Source organism: Chinchilla lanigera, unplaced genomic scaffold (assembly GCF_000276665.1).
Source record: "Chinchilla lanigera isolate Chin_1 unplaced genomic scaffold, ChiLan1.0 scaffold00005, whole genome shotgun sequence".
NCBI lineage: Eukaryota > Metazoa > Chordata > Mammalia > Rodentia > Chinchillidae > Chinchilla > Chinchilla lanigera.
The window spans coordinates 12,107,274-12,129,301 of NW_004955406.1; the positions used below are offsets into that span (position 1 = coordinate 12,107,274).

Consider the following 22,028-nt stretch of genomic DNA (forward strand, 5'->3'; position numbering starts at 1 on the left):
AAAATAAAATTTAAAAATTAAAAAAATATATCTGTAAGTATACAAAATGAAGGTAGATTCTGCTCATGACTTTTATTGCTTGGATTCTTTTGGTGTTTTGGCCTACAAACAAACATGAATGAATTTTGAATAAGCCACTGGGATTTCTCTCAAGTATGTATTGATTGAGAATTGAGTATCTTCCCTAGCTTTTTAGAAGCAAGACACTAGAAATCTAGTAGGCTAAATTAAACTTTAAAAAGTGTTCACAATTAACTGGCAAACCACTGTAGTGGGATTTCCCTTTCTTATTTATCTAATTATCTTCCCCCCCATAGCATTACGGTTTGAGCCTAAAAAGAACCGAACTATATTCCCAGCCCTTTTAAATTTTTTTGAGCTAGGGTCTTACAGTGTTGCCTAGAGTGGCCTTAAATTTGCCATCCTCCTGCCTTAGAGCTAGGATTACAGGTGATATTTATGACTTGGATTTTTTTCTGGTGTACTACTAACTACTACAGTATTAAAGAAAAACTTCATTTACTTTTTATTTGGGAGAGAACATGTAGCAAAGGGCATACATAGACAGTAGTTTACTGTGTATTAGCTATTGGAATTGAACAGTACTAAAGAAATCTATGAAATTATCACTGATGTGAGTTATGAAGGATTGATACCTTCATTTCTGAGCATTTTTTCAAAATTTCTGTGAGCATTTGAAGTTTAAGTTTTTACTCTGCTAATACTAAAAGTTTTCTCCTTGTTTTTCCTTCTTATATGCCTCTTAAAGACTGGTTTTGAGCACTGTGGTAGGAGGTTTTGGACTCGATGAGTTTCCACCGAAATGTCGGAGAAGTCAGGCCAGAGCACAAAAGCAAAGGATGGGAAAAAGTATGCAACACTCAGTTTATTTAATACTTACAAGGGAAAATCACTGGAAACTCAGAAAACTACAGGTGAGTAAATTCAAATGGCATTTATATGTTTTTCTGCCTTTGTTACTATAGATGATACAACCAGAACTGCTATTAGAAGCTACAGCAAACCCAAGTTAATGCAACTCTGTTTTCATTGGCCTTTTTAAATATATATTCATACATTTTTCAAGGGATATAGAATATTTTACAATTGAAAATGTACTCTTTTATAGAAGCCTTTGAGAATGGTTTTTTCTCTTTGTTGTCAGCAGAAAGTAAGTATAACAGTGTGATTCCAAACAGGAAGCTGGTCTATGAAATTGATAGATACCCAGCTGTGTGTTAGTATTTACTCTTTCTGCAATGGTAGAATAAAGTCCTGCGGTTTTGTTTTCTTTGAGTCCACTATAAACAGCGGAAACTGAAAATTGGGCCATGTTTGGTACATATTAGTATTAATACCAGTATATTTATTCTCTTAACATTCTAAGTTTTAAACTTGGGGTATTCCCTGAAAAAATTTCAAGACTGTCATTATCAGCATTTGTTATTTTTTCCATCCATATTGTATTGGAGTGCAGTTTTAGAATTTGTTCTAGTTTTGAGCGTTATTCTTTTTTGAGGAAGGGTCTCACTGTGTTGCCATGTGTCCTCAGAGTGCTGGGTTAAGTGATCCTCCTGGCTCAGCTTCCTGAGTACACTGGTATTAACAAGAACAGCTTGTATTTTTTAAAAATTTGAAGCTATTGAATGGTTTGATTATTATTTCTGCATTGAGTTATGTTCAGGTCTGTAGTTCATTTTACTGATCTTTAACATTAGAAATAATCAAAATTTCCATTAACTTTTTTTGTTCAATAACAAAATAGATGTTCTAAGAAAGTTGATGTTATTGATCTTTTAGTTGCAGCTCGACATGGGTTACAAAGTCTTGGCAAAGTTGGTATTTCACGGCGCATGCCTCCACCTGCTAACCTCCCAAGTCTCAAAGCAGAAAACAAAGGCAATGATCCTAATGTGAATATTGTACCTAAAGATGGCACAGGCTGGGCATCTAAACAAGAGCAGCATGAAGAAGAGAAGTAAGTCAAAGTCTTTTAATAGAGTGAACCCTTTTTTTTGTAAGGAACTTGTGTTTGAGTACCTACCATATGCTAAGTGAAATGCTCCGTATGTTACATATTTCGTGTGTTTTTAAAGTCTTTTATTGTATAATTACTTTTTTCCTATGAGTGATGTAGTGATAGTATCTCTGTTAAGGTAGAACATGTGACAGAATTGTTAATCACACTTCAGCTTATGTCGTAGCCTATGTCATGCTCTCCTCTCCCACCCTTGCCAAATCAAGCATTCTTTTTCTAAGAATTGGTTCAGTTATCTAAACTCCTTGATGCTAAAGATTTCTGTCTACTGGTTCACTGAATATCTTTAACACCAAACCTGTACCTGATATATCGTGGGTACTCAAAATATTTATTGAAAAAAATACCAAGAAATTTGGCAGTTGCTACCATCTGTCTTAATCATCTTTCATTCAACAAATACTCAGTTTTTTAAGTGTCAAGGAGTGTGCCAGGCTCTTAGTTAATTTAACTAAACTAAATCATAGTAATTTTTACAAATGAGATACTGGAAACTCAATGGGATTTTTGCCTTTATCTACAATTAGATTTTATATGCCCCCTTGTATAGTAAGTTTGACAACTTGTATAGAAAGTCATTGTGGAATTATTCTCTGATTATCAGATGTAGTAGAATTATTTTATAGTCACAGACCTGAGTGTACTAGAAATATATTTGCGTTTCTTGAGTCTTTTAACTACCTTTTCATTTTTAAGCCTTAGCACACTGTAAGGATTCAGTAAAACTGTAGAACCTTTTAAGATATCTTTTACTTATAAGAGTGGGTCAGACAGGTTGTTAACCTATTTAAAATTACAGTTAGTACAGTAGTGAAGATATTGACAGCCAGATGAAGAGCTGTCTAGCCTTAGCTCCCAGCTAATGTACTGAGCCAGACTATATGTATGCATTTATTAGTATATATGTGTTCACATCTTCAGAACATTGTTCAGTGATAAGTGATGTTTACACTTTTTTTTTTTAACAAAATGGAAAACAAGCAAAACTGTTCTCTCATTGGTTTATTCAAAGGGGGACAAAAATAGCCATATTCATTTAAAGGGATATTGCAGAAGAATACGTTTTACAGGAGCTGTATCTATGAGTAAATACATAACTAAAATAAGTTGCACACAGATTTGCCTTACATGTAATCATTGATTTGCTTTGATTTTAGTCAAAAACATACAATATCTGAAATAATGGATTCATATTTTTTTTAAGAGCACCAGAAGTGTCACCAGCACAGCCAAAACCTGGGGTTGCACCTCCCCCAGAAATAGCACCTGCTCCTAAATCATGGGCCAGTAACAAGCAAGGTGGGCAAGGAGATGGTAAGTGGACATTAGCTGGGGAATCTGGTTAGGTTTGATAGTTACTGAGCAGCCATGCAGGAGATAAGGGGGTAACTTTGGTTTGGTACATGTAGAAAGCATTGTCAAGGGTATATTGAGATCCTTAAGTAGGCTCTTCCTAAGAGAATCTTTAAGCTGTTTCTCCTTTTTTAAAAAACCCTACATGTCCAGATAAAGTTTGTATCCCTGACACATAGAAGTATCTAAATATTGTGTAGATTGTTACAATCTATTAATTTCCACTGTGCTCCCCAAGCTCTTTTTCAAACATGCTGTTAAGATTTCTTGGTTAGAGGGGAGTTTGAGAGCAGCCATAAAGCACAGTATCTGTGACGCTCCCCTGCCCAACAGATGTTAATTTTCCTACTTGGCAAAACAGAAGTCTGTAAAATAGAATTCTACAGGAGAATCAATACAAGCCCTCAAGCTAATAAAATTAGCTCTTTTCAATTTTTTTAGAAGCAAATAGTAACATGGAATTAGTGACTCAGTTTTAAATTAAATAAAAGCTATACATTATATGCAGACATTTTAGCCTTACCTTGATATGTAGCAGTAGTTATTTGTAAAGTCTCTGAAAGACTATAAAAGTTATAAAAATTTATTGATAGAAGACGTGCAATTTAACATGTTCACAATGGGGTCATAATTCTTATGCCTCACTACCAGAAAGCTCTGATTTAATAAAATAAATTTGTTGACTTTTATAATAATTTTTTTAATTGATTTGAGTAGTAGTATAGTTTAGGTCTAGATGTTCCCACAAAGCTTCATGCAGTCATAGGTAGGGCTTTCTCAGGTGGCTGAATCTAGTGTGTGTGATGCTGGGATTAAGGGTGTGTGATTACTAAATCAGTCTAGTCAAACTAATCAGACTAGTTTGCCACCTCTCTAATCTTGGTAACCAAGATACAGTATGAGGGACAAAAAGAGACTTCTCTTCTCTCTTTTTGCTTTGCTACCTTCTGCCCACCATCAACTGTTTCTCATCTGCAAATGTCTGTCTCCCATGTACCTTGCCTTGAAGACGGCTGATTATGGACTGAAACCTCTGCACACTGTGAGCTAAATAAACCTTTCTCCTTTAGCTTTGGGTGTCAGGTATTTTTGTCTCAATAATGAGAAGGTAACTAAAACAGAAATTTGCTACCAGAGAAATGGGATTATTGCTACAACTGTGCCTGACCATGTGGTTCTGGAGCCTTTGGATGTGGCTTGTAGGAAGGGGAAGAATTAGGAAAGATTTGGTGATGCCAGCAGAAAAAAATAGAGCTAAGGGCTGGGGATATATAGTTCAGTGGCACAAGCGCCTGCCTGACAAGCGCAGGGTCCTGAGTTTAATCCCCGATACCACAAAAAGAAAAGAAAAGAAAAAAACAGAGCTAGAATGCCTTAAACTGTACTTGATGAGAGATTGTGGTCAGAGCTCAGAAGACCAGAATGCGGATAGAAATTAAGCTCAAGAGGTTTCTGCTGGGAAAAAAAGACTACATTGGTTGTTGGACTCCAGACATGTATTATGGCTTGGCAGGAAGTTTGTGTGCATTTGGCTCATGTCTAGTGGCTTTGCCTGAGACTAAGATTAAGGGCAGCAGACGAATTAATCTTACAGAAGAAATTTCAAAGCAGTCTAATGTTGTGGTGTCATGACTAGTGATGGGAGCTTTGAGCCAGATTTATGTTAAGAATCAAGGGCAAAGAGGCCAGAATGATTTAAAATGTTGTGAGTTTGGCCAGAAAGGAAGCTCCAGTAAAGTTGGGGCCTGCAAAGATGGAGCTGAGGAAAAATGGGTCACTGAAAAGACTGACAAAGAAAAGCCAAGTACTTCAGAAGAAGACAATAGAAAAGATGGCCTGAGGACATCACAAGAACCAGCAGGACGACAACCTTTGCAACCTCAGAGTTGCAAAGGTGAAAGACTTTGCTTTAAGAAGCCCAGAGCACCATGTTCCAGAAAGGCAGTGACCTGGAGAACTTGTTCTCAAAATTGGGTTCAAAGTGCTCAGTGATCCAAGCTATTGAGTGCTACACCCAAGAGAGAAAAGTCTGACTACTGCTCCAGCTGGCTGCAGAACTTGGCATCAGCCACATGGTGCTTGTTTTAGGTACAAGCAGAATGCAAGAGTTGTGGGGTCAGGAAAGTTTCCATTTAGATTTCAGAAGGCGGCCTGGGAGATCAGCCAGTGTGTGAAGCCACAGGTGCAGTAGAAACTCTAAAAGTTTGGAGAAGCTAGGAATGTGGATTATCTAAGGAAAATTGCAAGGAGGGAGCAGTGCCGGCCCAAGAGAAGCCATGGGAGCTTCATCTACCAGAAATACCGCAGAGGTGAAGCCACCCAACCACTTTGGAGTTAACATCTTGTGAAAGATTTCCTTGAATGCCATACATGGAACTATAGGACTTAATGTTTGCCCTGCTGGGTTTTGGACTGGCTTCAGCCCATTCCTTTGTATGACCCTATTTGTACCTTTTGGAATGGTAATGTTTATCTTATGCCATTGACTATTAGATGTGTTCAACTTTTGTCCATTTGTACAGAGGCACACAGCTAAGCCTTTGCCTTACATCTCAGAGGAGCCTTGGGACCTGGACTTTTCAGCAGTGCTGAACTGTTAGGAATTTGGCAACTGTTAGAGTTGGACTAAATGCCTTTTTCGTAAAGGAATGTACATGAGTCTTTGGTGGGTCGGGGAGAATGTTTAGGCTTGGTTTTAGATGTCCCTGCAAGCATCATTGCAGTTAACAGATAGGGCTTAAAGGTGGCTGAATCTACAGCCACCTGTGTGTGATGCTAGGATTAAGGGTGTGTGATTGCCACCTCCCTAATCCCAGTATGGATACAATGTAAGGTTCAAAAAGAGGCTAGTCTTCTCTCTTGCTTGCTTTGCTACCTTCTCCCCACCGTGAACTGTTTTCTCCTTTGCAAGACCTCTCTGCTATGCCACCCTGCCTTGGAGCCAGCTGATTATGGACTGAAACCTCTACAAACTGAGCTAAATAAACCTTTCTTCCTTTAACTTTGGGTGTTGGATATTTTTATTTCAGCAATGAGAAGGTAATTTAGACAAATAGTATTTGTATTTGGGTAGTAATCATTCACACTGGAGCAACTAACTAGACTCAGTCCATTTATAGACTTTATTAATTTTATTAGTAAAAAGACTGATAAAAGTGATTAGATCCATTTGTACCACCAGTAATACTAGCCCTCTGATGGTTGGACAGTCATGTAGGTATCATTGGTGGTTCAAACCATTGGGAACATGAAGTTTTTAGCTAAAGAAGTTGAAAGAAGTGAAACTACAGTTACCCACTTTCTTAAATGAGTCCTCTGGAATGTGACAGGCAAGTTCCTTTCTTAGACTTTTATCTCCTCATGGCTGTTCATTAACTTTTCAAAGGATTCAAGATAAATTCAAAGTTTTATAAATGTAAATAATGATTGAAATGCAGAACAGTTTATCAGAAAGAAGCAAAAAGTTCTCTCCTGGGGGGGTTGTTTGAATTATCTTAAGTATAAAAATTACCTTTTTTTTTTTTTTTAATATCTGTAGGAATCCAGGTGAATAGTCAATTTCAGCAGGAATTTCCCAGCTTGCAGGCAGCAGGGGATCAGGAAAAAAAGGAAAAGGAAGCCAATGATGACACCTATGGGCCTGGACCTAGTTTACGACCACCAAGTAAGAGTAATAAACCTACAGAATGAGACTATACTTTATCTTGTGATATAACCCTCTGCATGCTTTTTTGTGTATGTGACTTACCTAGTTTAAAAAGACTAGTACAACGTTCACTTGCTCCTGGTGTTATAGGTAGCTGAGTTAGATGGAAATATTATAGGCAGTCAGACAGGGCCAGGCCTTTGAAGGAGCCAGTGTGAAAGACTAGATAAGATACCTGTGGGCGGGGCTGGGGATTTAGCTCAGCGGCAAAAGCGCCTGTGTGGCAAGCGCAAGGTCGTGAGTTCCGTACCCGAAAAAAAAAAAAAAAAAAAAAAAAAAAAAAAAAGATACCTGTGGGCCAGACCTCAAGAAAAAGCACTAAACGAATGCACCCACATACCTCCCTAGGTGTGAACATCAGGGATTGATATTCTAAATAAGTAACAACCACCTTCAAAAAGGCAGAAAGAGTCAGTAGCCCAACCCCCAACAGGAAAAGCCCCTGTTCTGTATTCATGCTTGCTTGCTACGTGACTCGCTTCTCCATTTGATCCCAGTTTACTCAGTTTTACCTGAACTGTTACACTTGTAGTCTTATTGGCTGACGATAGTTTTGGCCCACCTTGTAATTTAACATTTTCCCTCTATCTTGGACCTGCCTTACATCGGGGTTTTGCTCTGTAAAGTCCCTGGAAAGGACAAGGTCCTTGGGCAACCCACTCAGGCCCCCTTCTGTCCCTCTCTTGGACAGAGCTTTCTTTCCCTCAATAAATATATTCTGCTCTTAACCTCCGTTGTTCCTAAAATTCATTCTTTGATTTTAGAGAACACGAACTCATCCTAGGTATTGTTCAGGTTGGGAGTTTTATTTGCCTGTATTACTGGGACAGATGTAATTTTTGTACCAGCAGTTTTGTTACAATGAGAGAACTTTTCAGATATGTATAATCTTGGGCTTCACCTCTGACTAAATCAGAATCTGCATTTTAGTAAGCTGCCCAGATGACTTCTGTATACATTAATATTTGGCCTTTTTATAGTAACAAAACTTTTTGAACAAACTTATCTGATATTTAGCTATATTTATAAGTTATATAATTCAAACTGAGGAAACAAATTTTGGATAGTGAGGGATAACTTTACATTTTAGAGCACAAACTAATCATAGAAGTGTGTGTAAATTTTTTGAGAGAATTTTTAAGTATCTCACTGTGTTAATTTCATACTGTTGTTACCCAGTATTGCAAAGGACCATATATATGTATGTGTGTGTATATATATATATATATATATATATGAGGAAGTTCCTCTAGGGAAGAAATGTTTACAAAGCCATATTTCTAATAACCTTTTATGTTTTATATTTATGTTCTCTCACAATAACCCAGGGTTATAAGAATCCAAGAGCAGGGCCAGGGGTATACCTCAGGGGCACAGTGCCTGCCTGGCAAGCGGAAGGTCACGAGGTCAATTCCTGGTACCAAAAAAAAAGAATCCAAGAGCAGCCTATTTGGGAATTATGGCTAAGAGACCTACACAAAGCTGCAGTGATGCATCATTGGAGGATTTCCTGACTGGGGCTGCTTAAAGTACAGCTTCCCCAAAATAAGTCAGGAGAAAGAGACAGACATTGCCTACCCAAGAAAAACCCAGTCTTTTATTCTACAAGTTGTGCAGACCAACCTTGGTACACTGAGAAAAGGGGTTACAAAGGGTGTGAATACCAGGAGATATAGACACTGTTAGACCTTCTTGGAGATTGGCTACCACAAGAATTTTCTTGCAAAATGAACTTTGGTTAAGGGTGATGAAACGAGACAATGTCACTAAATTTATTCGCTTGGGCACATGTAACTAGGAATTCTTGACTGAAAACCAGTAAAGTGGGAGCTTCACTGTCAAGCCTTACAAATTATAGCACTCTTGTTCTCCCTGGAAAGAAGGTATCCTAGCCTAAAACATGATCATCTGACGTAATAGGCCAAGTGATAAGGGGGATTTTAATCTGTATCAACTATTGATAAGCTTTATAGAGAAGTTCTAGTGTTTTCTTCCCCCACCCCTATATTTGCTTTTGATAATATCCTCGAGCTACAGCTACTCTGCTTTTGGAAGTTAGTGCTCTAGACTACCTAACCACCTTGAAAGCAGTAGTAGGATTCATACTAGACTTTCCCTGCTCCTTCATTCTGCTTACTTGCTTATATTTTCTTGAAATATGTTAAAGTTGATTTTATTGTTCATCTTCAGATCTTTTTTTTTTTCTCTTTACATATCAGATGTTGCTTGTTGGAGAGATGGTGGTAAATCTGCTGGCCCATCTTCCTCATCAGACCAGGATGAAAAGCTCCTTGTTCAGGATGAAAACACTGCTGTAACGTCAGAACAGAGTGACATCCTCAAAGTGGTGGAAAAAAGGATAGCCTGTGGTCCTCCACAGGCTAAACTGAATGGACAGCAACCTACTCTTGCTTCCCAGTATAGAGCTATGATGCCTCCTTATGTGAGTATTGTTACATAAGCAAGCAGTCAAATAAGAGTTTTTGGATCTGGGATCCAAGGAGAGAATTTGAATGGGGGAAAGTTTAGGCCTTTATTTATTTTCATTAACATCTCACTAAAAATCAGTGTTTTTTTCAATAGAGACAATGGGAAACAAACCACAAGAATATCATTAGTACCTATATATTAATAGCAATTATACATATTTTATATCATTATATTGAAGATTACTTCAGAATACTTAAAGACCCATAGGTAGTGTTCTTTTTTTATTTTATTTTTATTTTAAAGAAAATAGTGCCCAAAAAACGATAACAAAGTACTAACAACACAAAGCAAGGACATTAAAAAGGTAGTCTTATTTAATGATTTAATAACAAAGCTCCCTTCATCATTGCTCGCTCAGTTCTTTGGGTTATAACATTCTCTACTGGGAACTGACTTCATTTAGAACTCCACCTCCAGTTGGTCAACTCCTGCTTTAGAAGCCATATTATTTCCCACTCAAGTATTCCCACTTTGTTAAGGCTTTGCAGTTTTCTGGGTTATGTGTCATGCATATGTTGGCTTTTTAAGTTGTTCATATCACTGTACAGTCTTTTTATATACTTGTACTAATGGGACATAGAGGTTCTTTCTGTGGTATACCCTACTCTGTTTGTGAAATCTTGGAAATCTTGGTGGAGCCAGTGATCTTCCAAATAGCTATAACAGCAGATAATACTATTTATTTTATAATCATTTATTTTGTATTCTTTCCAGCCTCGTCAGACTTTTTTAGTAACTAAATTACTAAGGTTTTTTGTTTCCTTCATTCAGATGTTTCAGCAGTATCCAAGGATGGCATATCCTCCTCTACATGGTCCAGTGAGGTTCCCACCTTCTTTATCTGAAACAAACAAGTAAGACTATGCTCATAAATACTTTCTGAGTGTTAAGTGGGTTGTGTTGCTTGAGTCCTTTTTCTAGTCTCATAATACAGTTGCCACTAAAATTATTGGCTAGCTCTAATGAGACAGTACAAAAATACTTTTACTCTTCTAAAAAATTTACATAAAATATAAAAACAGGAAATCATGATCTTAACATTGATATTTGTTTCTCCCTTTTTCCTTTCATGATATTAACCAATCCCAAGTCTTTTTCTGAATGAAATTTGAGCATTTTCTTGAGTGATTTTTTTTTTAAATTGTATATTTTGAAATTCATTTTAATCGTTATTTTAAATCTTTAAGAATTGCCTTTTAAACCCTCTTAGCTATTAAATACGTAAGAATTATATCATGCATTCCTGTTTATCATTGTTAATTTCTTTATACCTGTTTCAGTGTCACACATTTCATGTGCCTCAGTGTGAACTAAATTCCAGTCTTTTTAATGTTGTCCTAGTGTAGTATCACTTAAAGTTTCCTATCTTTTCCCACTATGCCCTCATTAGAGGCCTTCGGGGAAGAGGCCCTCCTCCTTCCTGGGCCTCTGAGCCTGAACGTCCATCCATCCTCAGCGCATCCGAACTGAAGGAACTTGATAAATTTGATAACCTAGATGCTGAAGCCGATGAAGGTTGGGCAGGTAAGAGACAATGAGTTAAGCATTGAATTTTCAGATGTTTTTAAGCAGTCAGCCTGAATCTGCCTTAATTTAACAGGTGCTCAGATGGAAGTAGATTATACAGAGCAGCTTAATTTCAGTGATGATGATGAACAAGGAAGTAGTAGTCCTAAAGAGAATAGCAGGTAAGTTGTTGTGATATTTTTTACTAATAGCAGTACAAATTTGTTGATAGAACAAAGTACATTTTGAAAAAATGATGTTTACATGCTTGAACCATTGTAAATTGTCACATGCTTAACTGGCTCCCATTTTTACAAAACTGGAAAATCTTTGGGTTACTATAGCTGCTTCAAGTCCTTAATTTTTTTAACTTTTACAAAATAGCATTAAAACCTTGAAAAACAAGTTTGCTTTCCCATATTGGTATAGTTTCTCAGCCATGTCTTCATGATACACTAATTTCATTATTTGTAACATGGCTGTGATTTGTGGAGATTTTTTTAAACTACTGTAGTTTGATACATCTTTTCTGTTAAGTCAGAGTGCAGTTGAATAGTCTACTTAGTATTACTTTGTTTCATTTGGATGAGACTTTGGATTCCTGGGACAGATAGAAGATGATAGGTTTATATTCCTTTGTCAAGTGTGTTGAGATTTGGCTACTGCTATATTACACTTTACGCCTTGCGATAATCTGGATGAGCCCAGTCCCCAGCCTGTATTACATACCTAGTGTATACTTACTGAGTGAATGGGTTAGCATTACTAGATGGTAAACCTGTCTTGTTCCTTGAAACACTTTTTCCCCTACAATATTTTTTTTTCTGCATAGAGAAGAAACATTTATTTATGATACAATCTGTCCACTTTCCTTTACATTTTGATTCTTCAGTGAGGATCAAAGTACAAAAGCTTCTGAAAACATTGAAAATAGAAAAGAGGCTGATGAAGTTAGCAACACTAAGTCGTCTTCTCAGACACCTGCTCAGCCACCAGCAGCAAAAGGTCCCTATGGGAAAGGTCCTCCATTTAATCAGGTTTGTTGGGCTCATAGATAATCTGGTCATTGCTGATTGTGTGGATCCGTTAATCTTACAGGTTTGGGCAAAGGACTCAGAAAAGGGAGTGTATTTTTTTAAGTAGCCCTGAATTGTTATGATTATTTTTACTGTGTACTCACAGGAATTATGTATAGTAGCTTAACTTATGAAGTATAAACTAAATTTTTACCTTTTATTTTCTTATAATGGGTCAGTCATGTCAAAGTAGAGTGATAATTTTTTTTTTACGAAGTAAAATGAACATATAGGAAATGCTTTATCATTTACTGCGTACTTTGTAAGACTTAGTCCCTGTGTGAGAAATAGTACACCATCTTTGCAGGGAAATCACATATAGGGAGGTTTCTTATGAAGTCTTAGTCATTTTAAAGAACATTGTGAAAGAAGAGAAGTATCTTGATCGCACTGGTGAGATGCTAACAGGTAGTAAGCTGCATTACAAACTGCAAAGAAGGGCTACCTTCAGGAGAGCCTACATACCTCTCATTAAAATTGTATAATATAATTAGCGTGTATTTGAGAACATACCCAGTCAGAAAAGAAGGTCTCTTTAAAGGGGGTAACCCTAATAAGTAACAGGTAAAATACACTGTGGAAAGTTGTGTGATAGAACACACGTAGTGAATTCTTTTAAGTACTAAAGGCTTGCAAAGGAATTGGTATTTGAGCCAGTTCTTTAAGCAGGAATTAGCCAGTAAACAAACAGCTATTCCAAGTACTGGGAACATGCACAAAGTAGAAAAGTGTGACACAGCAAGGCACTTTCAAGAAATCCTAAGTAGTTTGATATGGGAGATAGGTAAGATAACTATATAACAGCTTTTATTGGAGCTGGGGGTGTAACTCAGTGGAAACGTACTTACCTGACATATACAAACACATTGGGTTCAGTCCTCAGCAATGCAAGAAGAGCTATTTGTTAAGTGCTATATACTGTATAAGTTCAGATTGTATTCTTAAGTGTTGGTGAGCCTAACCCTAACCCTGGAAAGGTATTTTTCAAACAATATTTTAATAAAATTATGGTTTTGTGTGACTTTTTACTTACTGATATACTGGAGACATTTCTTAAAGAATAGAGAATATAAAGAAGATACTATGTCTAGATGTCTTGATTTTTTTGTATCATACAGGTGTACATACCAACACATGAATATTGTTATACAACCTCTCCCCAGCCAGGTTTCCCGGGTCAGAATTGCAGAACTGCTGCACTAAAATTCTATTTGCAGCATGCATTTGGGAGTATAACTGTATTGATATGATAGAGTGATTCTTTAGAAAGTGATTGTGTAGTGAGCAATGTACTTCCATTAAAGGAGAGTAAAGCACAGATGGGTTAACTTTTAGCAACCTTATTGTCTCATCAAGAAGACAACAAAAAAAACTTGAGTATAGTACATTGAGAAATACTTGTAGGAGTTGTTTTTTTCATGTCTAATAATTTTACAATCCTTTCTTTATAACAGGAACGTGGATCATCTTCACATCTGCCACCACCTCCAAAGTTGCTTGTGCAGCAGGTAAATTTTAACTAAGTTCTAGTCAATGGTTCATGTTTAATTAATTTTTTGCTGGAAAGGTGCTATGTGTATGTATGGCTTTTATGTTAACATAGTCGGTTTTTGACCTATGGCTCTTGCATGTTTTTCTTTACATCCTTACCATCTTTATTCTCAACTTGAGTAGCATGTTGCTGATTTCATTAAGGAAATCAGAAGCATTAGGAGATAATTACATATTTTTTTTTCCCATTTCAGTGTCTATATATTCTGACTTCCTGTTGTCCTTGCTTCTTTTCTGGATTCTGTCTTCTGTCATCGTAATACCATGTCTCACCATTTCATCTCCTACTATACCTATGAAAATGTTACATCAAAGTCCGTGACAATCTTGATAAATTCAATTCTCATTTATTTCTCCATTGTTAAACTTTTTATCCTGAAACATCACAATGTTTTCCTTTTGGACCTTCTCTACCTTTGGGTTTGGAGGCCTGAGGCATGTGTTCTCAGTCATTTTTTTCTTTGTAACTCCCCTAGGTAGTCTCTTCCATGTGTGAATAACTCTCAGATGTACATATCTCTACCCTTAAATCCCCACCTTGACTTTAATAGTCATATAATCAGCAGTCAGTCTGTATCTCCACATGAATGTCTGATAGAAGCTCATACATGCATGTCCAGACTCACTCCCTCCCTCCCTCTCTGTCTCTCACTCCCTCCCTCCCTCCCTCTCTCTCTCTCTCTCTCCCTCTCTCTCCCTCTCTCTCCCTCTCTCTCCCTCTCTCTCTCCCTCTCTCTCCCTCTCTCTCCCTCTCTCTCTCTCTCTCTCCCCCTCCCTCTCTCTCCCCTTCCCCCCACACACACACACACAGTTGCTTCTGTCTTCCCCATCTCAGGTAATGACATTAATCATTATTCACATACTTGCTTAGGCCAAACTGCAGAGTTACTCTTCCATCTTTTTCACTCTATATCCAGCTGTATCAACAAATGTCACCTCTACCTTCAAAATGTCTTCCTATACTTACTTCTTACTAGTGTTCATTTGAGCTATAGCAGTAGAGTTTGGTTGTTTTTTATACGTAGTTTTTGGCGTTTTTTTTGTACCAGGTGTATAACACAGGGCCTCTTGCTTGCCAGGCAGGTGCTGTGCTGCTGAGCTACATCCCCAGCCCAGGTTGGGGTTTTTTGTTTTTGTTTTTTAGATTTGGTTTGGAGTTTGGTTTGGTGGCTTGGTTTGGTTATGCAGTATTGGGAATTGAACCCAGTTCCTTTTCAATGAGCTATATCCCTGTCCCTTTTTAAAATTGTGAGACAGGATCTTACTAAGTCACCCAGGCTGGATTTGAACTTGTAGTCCTTTTGCCTCAGCTTCCTAGACAGTAGGATTACAAGGGTATGCCACCATTCCTGGCTGCAATAGGTTCTTAACAGGTGTAGCTTTCCTCCTATGCTACCTTGCTCACCTGCCCTTTTCGTCCTATTCTTTTGTGATAGCTATGATCTTTTAAAAACTACATATATCAGTCATACTTGATCAGGTATTTCCCATCACCTTTCAGGTTGATCCATCTATTTTTGTGCTGTCCTTTCTCTGTGCTGCTGCACACACTGGATTGCTGTACTTTTTATTCCTTCCTCAGGACTTTTTACTTGCTCTTTGCTCTTAACTAGAAGGCTGTTGACCTGAGATCCATCTTCTGATCAAATGCTCAGCTCAGATATTACACCAGAGGGCTTCCCTGATCACCCTGTTATAATAGCTGCACTTAGCATCACTGTCATCTCCACCAGCCTGTCTCCTCTTAACCACTGAGTGGTCTTCGTAGCTTTTCTTTATACATAAAAGTTAAAGCTAAAATATTTAGAAGAAAATCACCATGACCTTGAATCTAGAAAGATTCCTTGAGTAAGATTCAAAAGGCATGTGGTTTAGTCCACTGGACTTAGAAGAACTTCCCCCTAAAATGCAAAGATTGATCACAGAAAAGATTCTTCACACATCTGACAATGGACTTTACTGGGCTAAATTAAGCTCTTTAGAGTTTAATGAGAAGACAGCCCAATGAAATGATTTGAATTACAACTGTAGAAAATACATGAAAGGTCAGTGAGCACATGGAAAAATATTCAGTATCTTTACACACAAGGAAAATGCAAATTAAAAACCATAGTGAGATTTTGCTCTTCACTCACCTTTGCTATTTCTTCAGAAGGGTATAGAGTAGCTGGTACCTTTGTAAGTTGCTTCTGAGGCTATAATTCCTTGTAACCATTTTGGAAAACAGTTTGGCAGTTTCTTGTAAAGTAAAATGTGTCTGACATTGGGGTTTCACTTCTATTTATTGAGGAGAAATAAAATTTATTTTACACAAAGACCTGTGCATGAACGTTCATAGCTATTTATAGTTTAAAAACAGGAAACAACCCACATGTCTATCAAAGTTGAAAGGATATACCTATAATGGAATATTGTTCCAACAGTGGAACAAACCAGTAATATACAAAATAACTTCAAAACTGTTACACTGAAAGAGACTACATTTATGCATTTATGTAAAATTCTGGGACAAGCAAAACTACTCAAGGTTAGAGTTAGTTAATAGTGCTTGGGGGTCATGGACATAATAGAAATGTTCTGTTTCTTCATTGGAACAGTGATTACATACTTATCCAAACTCATCAAACTCTGCATTTAAAATATGTGCATTGCATTTTATGTAAATTATACTTTAATAAAATTACTTTTTAAAAAACTGTTTACTGAGTAAATTAGGTACTTTTATATAATTATTTTGCTTTTCAGCTTGTCTCTGAGCTATAGGTAAAGAAACTGCATCAGAGAAAATAAGTAGTTTTCCTAGGACAGTGCTGTTGATAAATAAGTCTGTGTTCATTGTTTTTAGAATATTTGATCTATTTTTATCACATCTTTATTTTTTATAAGCGCTTTAACTGGGTTACATGTGTCCTTTAAGACTTCTTTACCTTATGAACTTTTAAAATCAGTATATTTAGAACATTTTTTTCTTCCTGCATGTTTCAGCCCTTTATATGTGTTTCATCCTGCGTGTTTCAGCATAATTTTGGGCAGTGAGTTTGTTTTTGGTTTTGTTTTGTGGGGGTTTTTTTGGTACCGGGAACTGAAGTCAGGCACTTGTGCCACTGAGTTATATCCCCAGTCCTGGGCAATGAGTTTAAATTCTAACTCATTGCTTTATATTCAATAAAAGTTAAAAGTCATTCAGATTAGGGTCTTTCGGTATAAAGCTGCAATTCTCATCACCTGTGCTAACTTGTAGGAACTTCTTCTGCAGTGTGTCTTGAGTGCATTGTCTCCGTCGCCCTCATTTTGTTGCTTTGGGTTTCTCCTTCTCCCTCGTTATACCTTGAGCTTCTCAGGGCTCATGTGCTGCTATTTTATTTTACTTTGGGCCTCGTTTCTCCCTTTGAGGATTTAGTCTTTGACTGCTACTGCTAAGATACTCATTCTGAATTTCCTTTGCTTGCTTTTTTTCTAAATTTAGATTTTGAGATTCAGTATTGCTTTTTATGTAATCCAACAAATAATAATAGTGTCTGATAAAGTAGATACATCCTCAGTCAGTAACAGCCACATTAAGCTCATCTTAATTGGACATTGTCTAGACTTACTATCTTCTCAGAGTTACTTTTCTGATATTTTCCCTTTTTTCTCCTACCCTAGCCCATGTCTGTGATCCCCAGTATGTCAGAAAGTTTCGTCCTCATCTAATAACTTAACTTAATGTTTCAGCATCCACCTCCAGATCGACAGGGAATGTCTGGAAGATCAGGCCCTTTCCCTCCCAAGCAGCAGGTACCTGATGAAGATGAAATATGGAAGCAAAGACGAAGGCAACAGTCTGAAATTTCTGCGGCAGTGGAACGTGCTCGTAAGCGACGTGAAGAGGAGGAGCGAAGAATGGAGGAGCAGAGAAAGGCAGCTTGTGCAGAGAAGCTGAAGCGATTGGATGAGAAGCTTGGCATTGTGGAAAAACAGCCGTCACCAGAGGAAATTAGGGAGAGAGAGAGAGAAAAAGAACGAGAGCGTGAGAAAGAACTTGAAAAGGAACAAGAACAGGAGCGAGAGAAGGAGAGGGAAAGAGAGAGGCAGCAGGAGAAAGAGAAAGAGCTGGAGAAGGAGCAGGAAAAACAAAGAGAAATGGAGAAGGAAAGAAAAGAAAAAGAGAAAGAGTTAGAACAACAGAGGGAAAAGGAGAAAGAACTACAGAAGATGAAGGATCAGGAGAAGGAGTGTGAGTTGAAGAAGGAAAGGGAGAAAGTGGAAGAAAAAATAGAACCCAAAGAACCTATTTTAGAGTCTGTGGCAGAAAAACAAGAGAGTGAAAAAAGCTGTAGTAAAGGTATTTGTTTTGTTCATGCTTACATAAACTTTGTAAGGGATTTCATATTAGTTACACTGTGTATGTGTTTTTACTATAAATTGAAATTAAAAGTGATCGTTTTAAGATAGCTTTTTCAGGACAGCACACAGGCTAGAGGCATTTCTAAACTGACCTGTGAACAAACATCTCTGAAGTGTTTCTCAGTATATTAGATAAACTTCAGTTCTGTTTTGTCTACAAAATTGTAATTGGCCTCATAGTGCCACGTATTTTTATTCCTGGTTTTTCCTTACTCCAAAACACTTAACTAAACAGTATTTAATTTGTTCATTCACATTCATACCTCTGAAATTGAACTGGAGTAGATCTAATAGTATAAATGTAGAAACTTCAGGCTGTCGTATCTCATCATAGCCCTCTGTGTGCCATAGGGGGGTGTATTTGTATTTTTATTTTTTCTTTTTCCTACTTTTACTTGGCCCAAGCTATCATTGCAGAGACCATTTTTTCCCTTACTCTTCCAATTTTGCTTTTCTTACCTTTAGTAAATGTGGCACTTTACCACCATATATATATGGAGTCTACCCAAAAATGTGTACACACTTCAGTTCCCTGTACTAGTAAATGTCTGAAAGTTAATTGCCACCTCTTTGAGCAGCTCTTGTAATTGTAAAGGCCCCAAGTAGCTTGTATTCATTTCTTTCTTTTCCTGATATGTATACTTTTTTTGGCAGACTCTATATACAGACTTCCATGGTGTGGTTCATAATGCTCTTTTGTAATTTATAATATCCTGTAATAACTACACCTTTTGTTGAAAGTTATTTTTCTGAATCCAATGAACAACTCTGTTTTTCAAGTTGATTTACAGACTAATGCAATTCAAGTACAGTATAAAACCTTGGTGAGATTGCAGTAAAGTTCATTTCTAACAGTCAACTCAAAGTAGGAATACAGATTTATTATTTATAGGGTTGGGGGTTAAACCCAGGGAGCACTGAAATGTATCCTTATCCCTTTTTTTACTTTTGTTTTGATACAGTTTCACTAGGTTGCCCATCCTTACCTCTATCTTGCAGTCTTCCTGCCTCCTCTCAAGTAGCCATTGTATTTTTTATATGGAAATACTATTTTTTACCACAAATTTTATTTCTTTTCCACAAGACCCTGCTGCTTGAAACTGTAAAGTTAACTTTTCATTTATATTCAGAGTTACCGTCAAACTTGGCTCTTACACTCACAGGAAAGGCTGTGAGTATAGTGTAGTGGAAAGGCACTTTCCTTGCTTGCCTAGCACTGCAAATTGAAGGAAGGAAGTGAAAGAAAAGAAAGAATTACTTAAATTTTTTTTATGATACATAGCCCAAATGGATAATTACTCAGGTTGAATGATCAGATTACATAAAATTTTTAATGTTAATCACTCTACATAGATTCGGTATTGATGTTAGACTTTTAGATGTGCGCAAAGCACTTAAGAATGTTCTAACACCAAAAGTAAAATTGCCCACAACAGAACTAAATAACATTATCCTCTTTAGTAGTAATGAATACTATGAGAACAGCGTAATGGAATTGAAAGAGAAGACTGAATTAGTAATAAAGTTCATATTTTAGTCATAGTGTTGCCATTGAACACATCTGTTGACACTAATTAGCTAATTCAACCCTGAAATGCATCTACAACAAGTAAATTATTTTCTTTTTGGTTATCCTTATTTATTGACAGTTGTGCTTTTATTCATATGTCATGTTTCCCTGGGGCTATTTAGTTTCAGTTCTAGTTTCAGTTCATCTTCAGTTCTCTTCATATTATGTAGAGAAGACACAGGTGATTTATGATTCTTTATTGCATGCTTTTTTTTTTTTTTTTTTTTTTGGTACTGGGAATCTAACTCAGGACCTTGTACTTGCCAAGCAGACGCTTATGCCACTGAGCTATATCCCCGGCCCAACTGCATGCTTTATATTGGCAAAATAAATTTCCTTTTAAAATTTATCCCTAGTCATTTGAGAAAAGAGTTTGTAAGAAGCATGGCTTTATCATCGTGACAAATGACATTCTAGATGAATGTAACTCTGGTTTTCAGAGTTGGGTTGCAGACTTTGTGTACCTGTGGCTGTCCTTTTGGACTGTACTTGACATTCTATATGGTAACGATTTATATGTTTGAAGTTAGCTGGTGATCACTGTAGTCTTCATACTTAAAATCATTAGTTTTCCCATGGTCTAGTAAGTAAACAAATGGTTATGCTCTCTTTTTATGTATTTGTAGGCTACTTATTTTGCATATAAGTTTTACTAAGTATTGAAATTAAATTTTGCATATGGAAAATACGGAAATAGAATCTGAAATGTCTTACCACAAAAAATCAAACTTTTGTTATTGAAGCATTTGGGTCTGTTTTCTTTAAGAATTAACTTTGAAAATCTGCGTTTGATAATGCATTGTTTTGTTGATGGCTTCCACTATTAGAATCTAAAACAGTATTTGGGAATATTGATGCTTTTTTGCTTGTTAAATTTTATTAGACCTCATTTATATCATACGGTGCAAAAATCATGTATTTGGTACTACCTTTTATCCTTTCTTCGGGCAGAAGAGGAGCCAGTTTTCACTAGACAAGATAGTAATCGCAGTGAAAAGGAGACCACACAAGTGATGCATGAAACAGAACCAGAATCAGGATCTCAGCCTCGACCTGCTGTCTTGTCTGGCTACTTCAAACAGTTTCAGAAGTCATTGCCACCACGATTCCAGCGACAGCAGGTAATAATTAAGAGATTTTAACCACGTATTTGTGATTTAAAAGGTTTTATTATTCAGTAGAGAAATTAATTTGCCATAAAACCTAAAATTGCAAAAGTTTTCCTTGAAGTTTAATGAGTTTGTTGATCCAGGGTTTATTTTGATGTTCTGTCATTTATACAGTGTCTTCTATTTATAGGAAATGGATTACACAATTTAATCAGTGAGCCATTAGTTACTTAAGTTACGGATAAGGCAAAATGTTGTACTTCAGGTCTTTCTCTTGGTAACTCTTGCTGTTGAATTTCTTCTTCCTCAAGGATTCAAAAAAGAGCATTATTTTCTGATATGATGGATTATATTAATCTGCCACATGGAACTAAAATCTCAATGTGTGCATCTTTTCCAGGAGCAGATGAAACAGCAGCAGTGGCAGCAGCAGCAGCAGCAAGGTGTACTTCCACAGACTGTTCCTTCACAACCATCTGGTAGTACTGTCCCGCCTCCACCTCACAGACCACTTTACCAGCCCATGCAACCTCACCCTCAACATTTGGCTTCCATGGGTTTTGACCCAAGGTGGCTAATGATGCAGTCCTACATGGATCCTCGAATGATGTCCGGAAGACCTGCTATGGACATTCCACCCATTCACCCTGGTAAGTTAAAATTGATACTGTCTTTGGGCTATTCATAATTTTGCAGAATAAAATTTTTGTGTTTTCACCCCGTTTTAGTTTTAATTCCTTTGGGAGTTGTAATCTAGTACAAATTTAATAGGACCTGTTTAACCATAAAATTATAATTGTCTGCGGAGTAGTTAACTTGCATCAGCTATGTGGTGAAACCAAAATGCTTGTTCAAAAGTTTTTTAAATAATATTTAAAATTCTAGGGATGGAAATTATTTGCTATCTTTAATATCTGTTAACAGTACAACGTCTTTTATTTTTCAAGTATTTCAAGAGTTGAATTTTGTCTCTGTGTTGTATGTGTTAGCTTTTTAATTTCCTCCATCATTTTTCAGTCTAACACTTTTTGTTCATAGATCAGCCAAAAAACAAAGTAGCAGTCTTCTTGAACTCCATCAGGATAAATCCAAATAATCCATTATCAAATTTAGGAAAATGTAGAGGTGATAATACCTAATCAAGAATGGTATTTTTGTATTTAAACTGGTATTTTGAAATTTAAGCATTTTTTTATATAGAATATCGATCAACTAAAATAAGTTAATGGAATTTGCTCTGGGA

The 22,028-nt window shown here is 36.8% G+C and overlaps 1 protein-coding gene across 2 annotated transcripts in view; it reads left to right on the plus strand.

The window, feature by feature from the left end:
* Positions 1–22,028, plus strand: part of Prrc2c (proline-rich coiled-coil 2C) — a gene marked incomplete in the record, with an annotated part of 78,195 nt that overhangs the window by 20,202 nt on the left and 35,965 nt on the right. Inside the window, 13 exon segments of one of the 2 annotated variants that reach the window (XM_005374839.2) lie at positions 770–935; positions 1,807–1,978; positions 3,243–3,352; positions 6,930–7,055; positions 9,317–9,540; positions 10,359–10,441; positions 10,978–11,111; positions 11,188–11,275; positions 11,986–12,130; positions 13,624–13,677; positions 17,435–18,044; positions 20,628–20,797; positions 21,186–21,435. In XM_005374839.2, the coding sequence (XP_005374896.1) occupies positions 824–935; positions 1,807–1,978; positions 3,243–3,352; positions 6,930–7,055; positions 9,317–9,540; positions 10,359–10,441; positions 10,978–11,111; positions 11,188–11,275; positions 11,986–12,130; positions 13,624–13,677; positions 17,435–18,044; positions 20,628–20,797; positions 21,186–21,435 (2,278 nt within the window). 2 annotated transcript variants of the gene reach the window in all.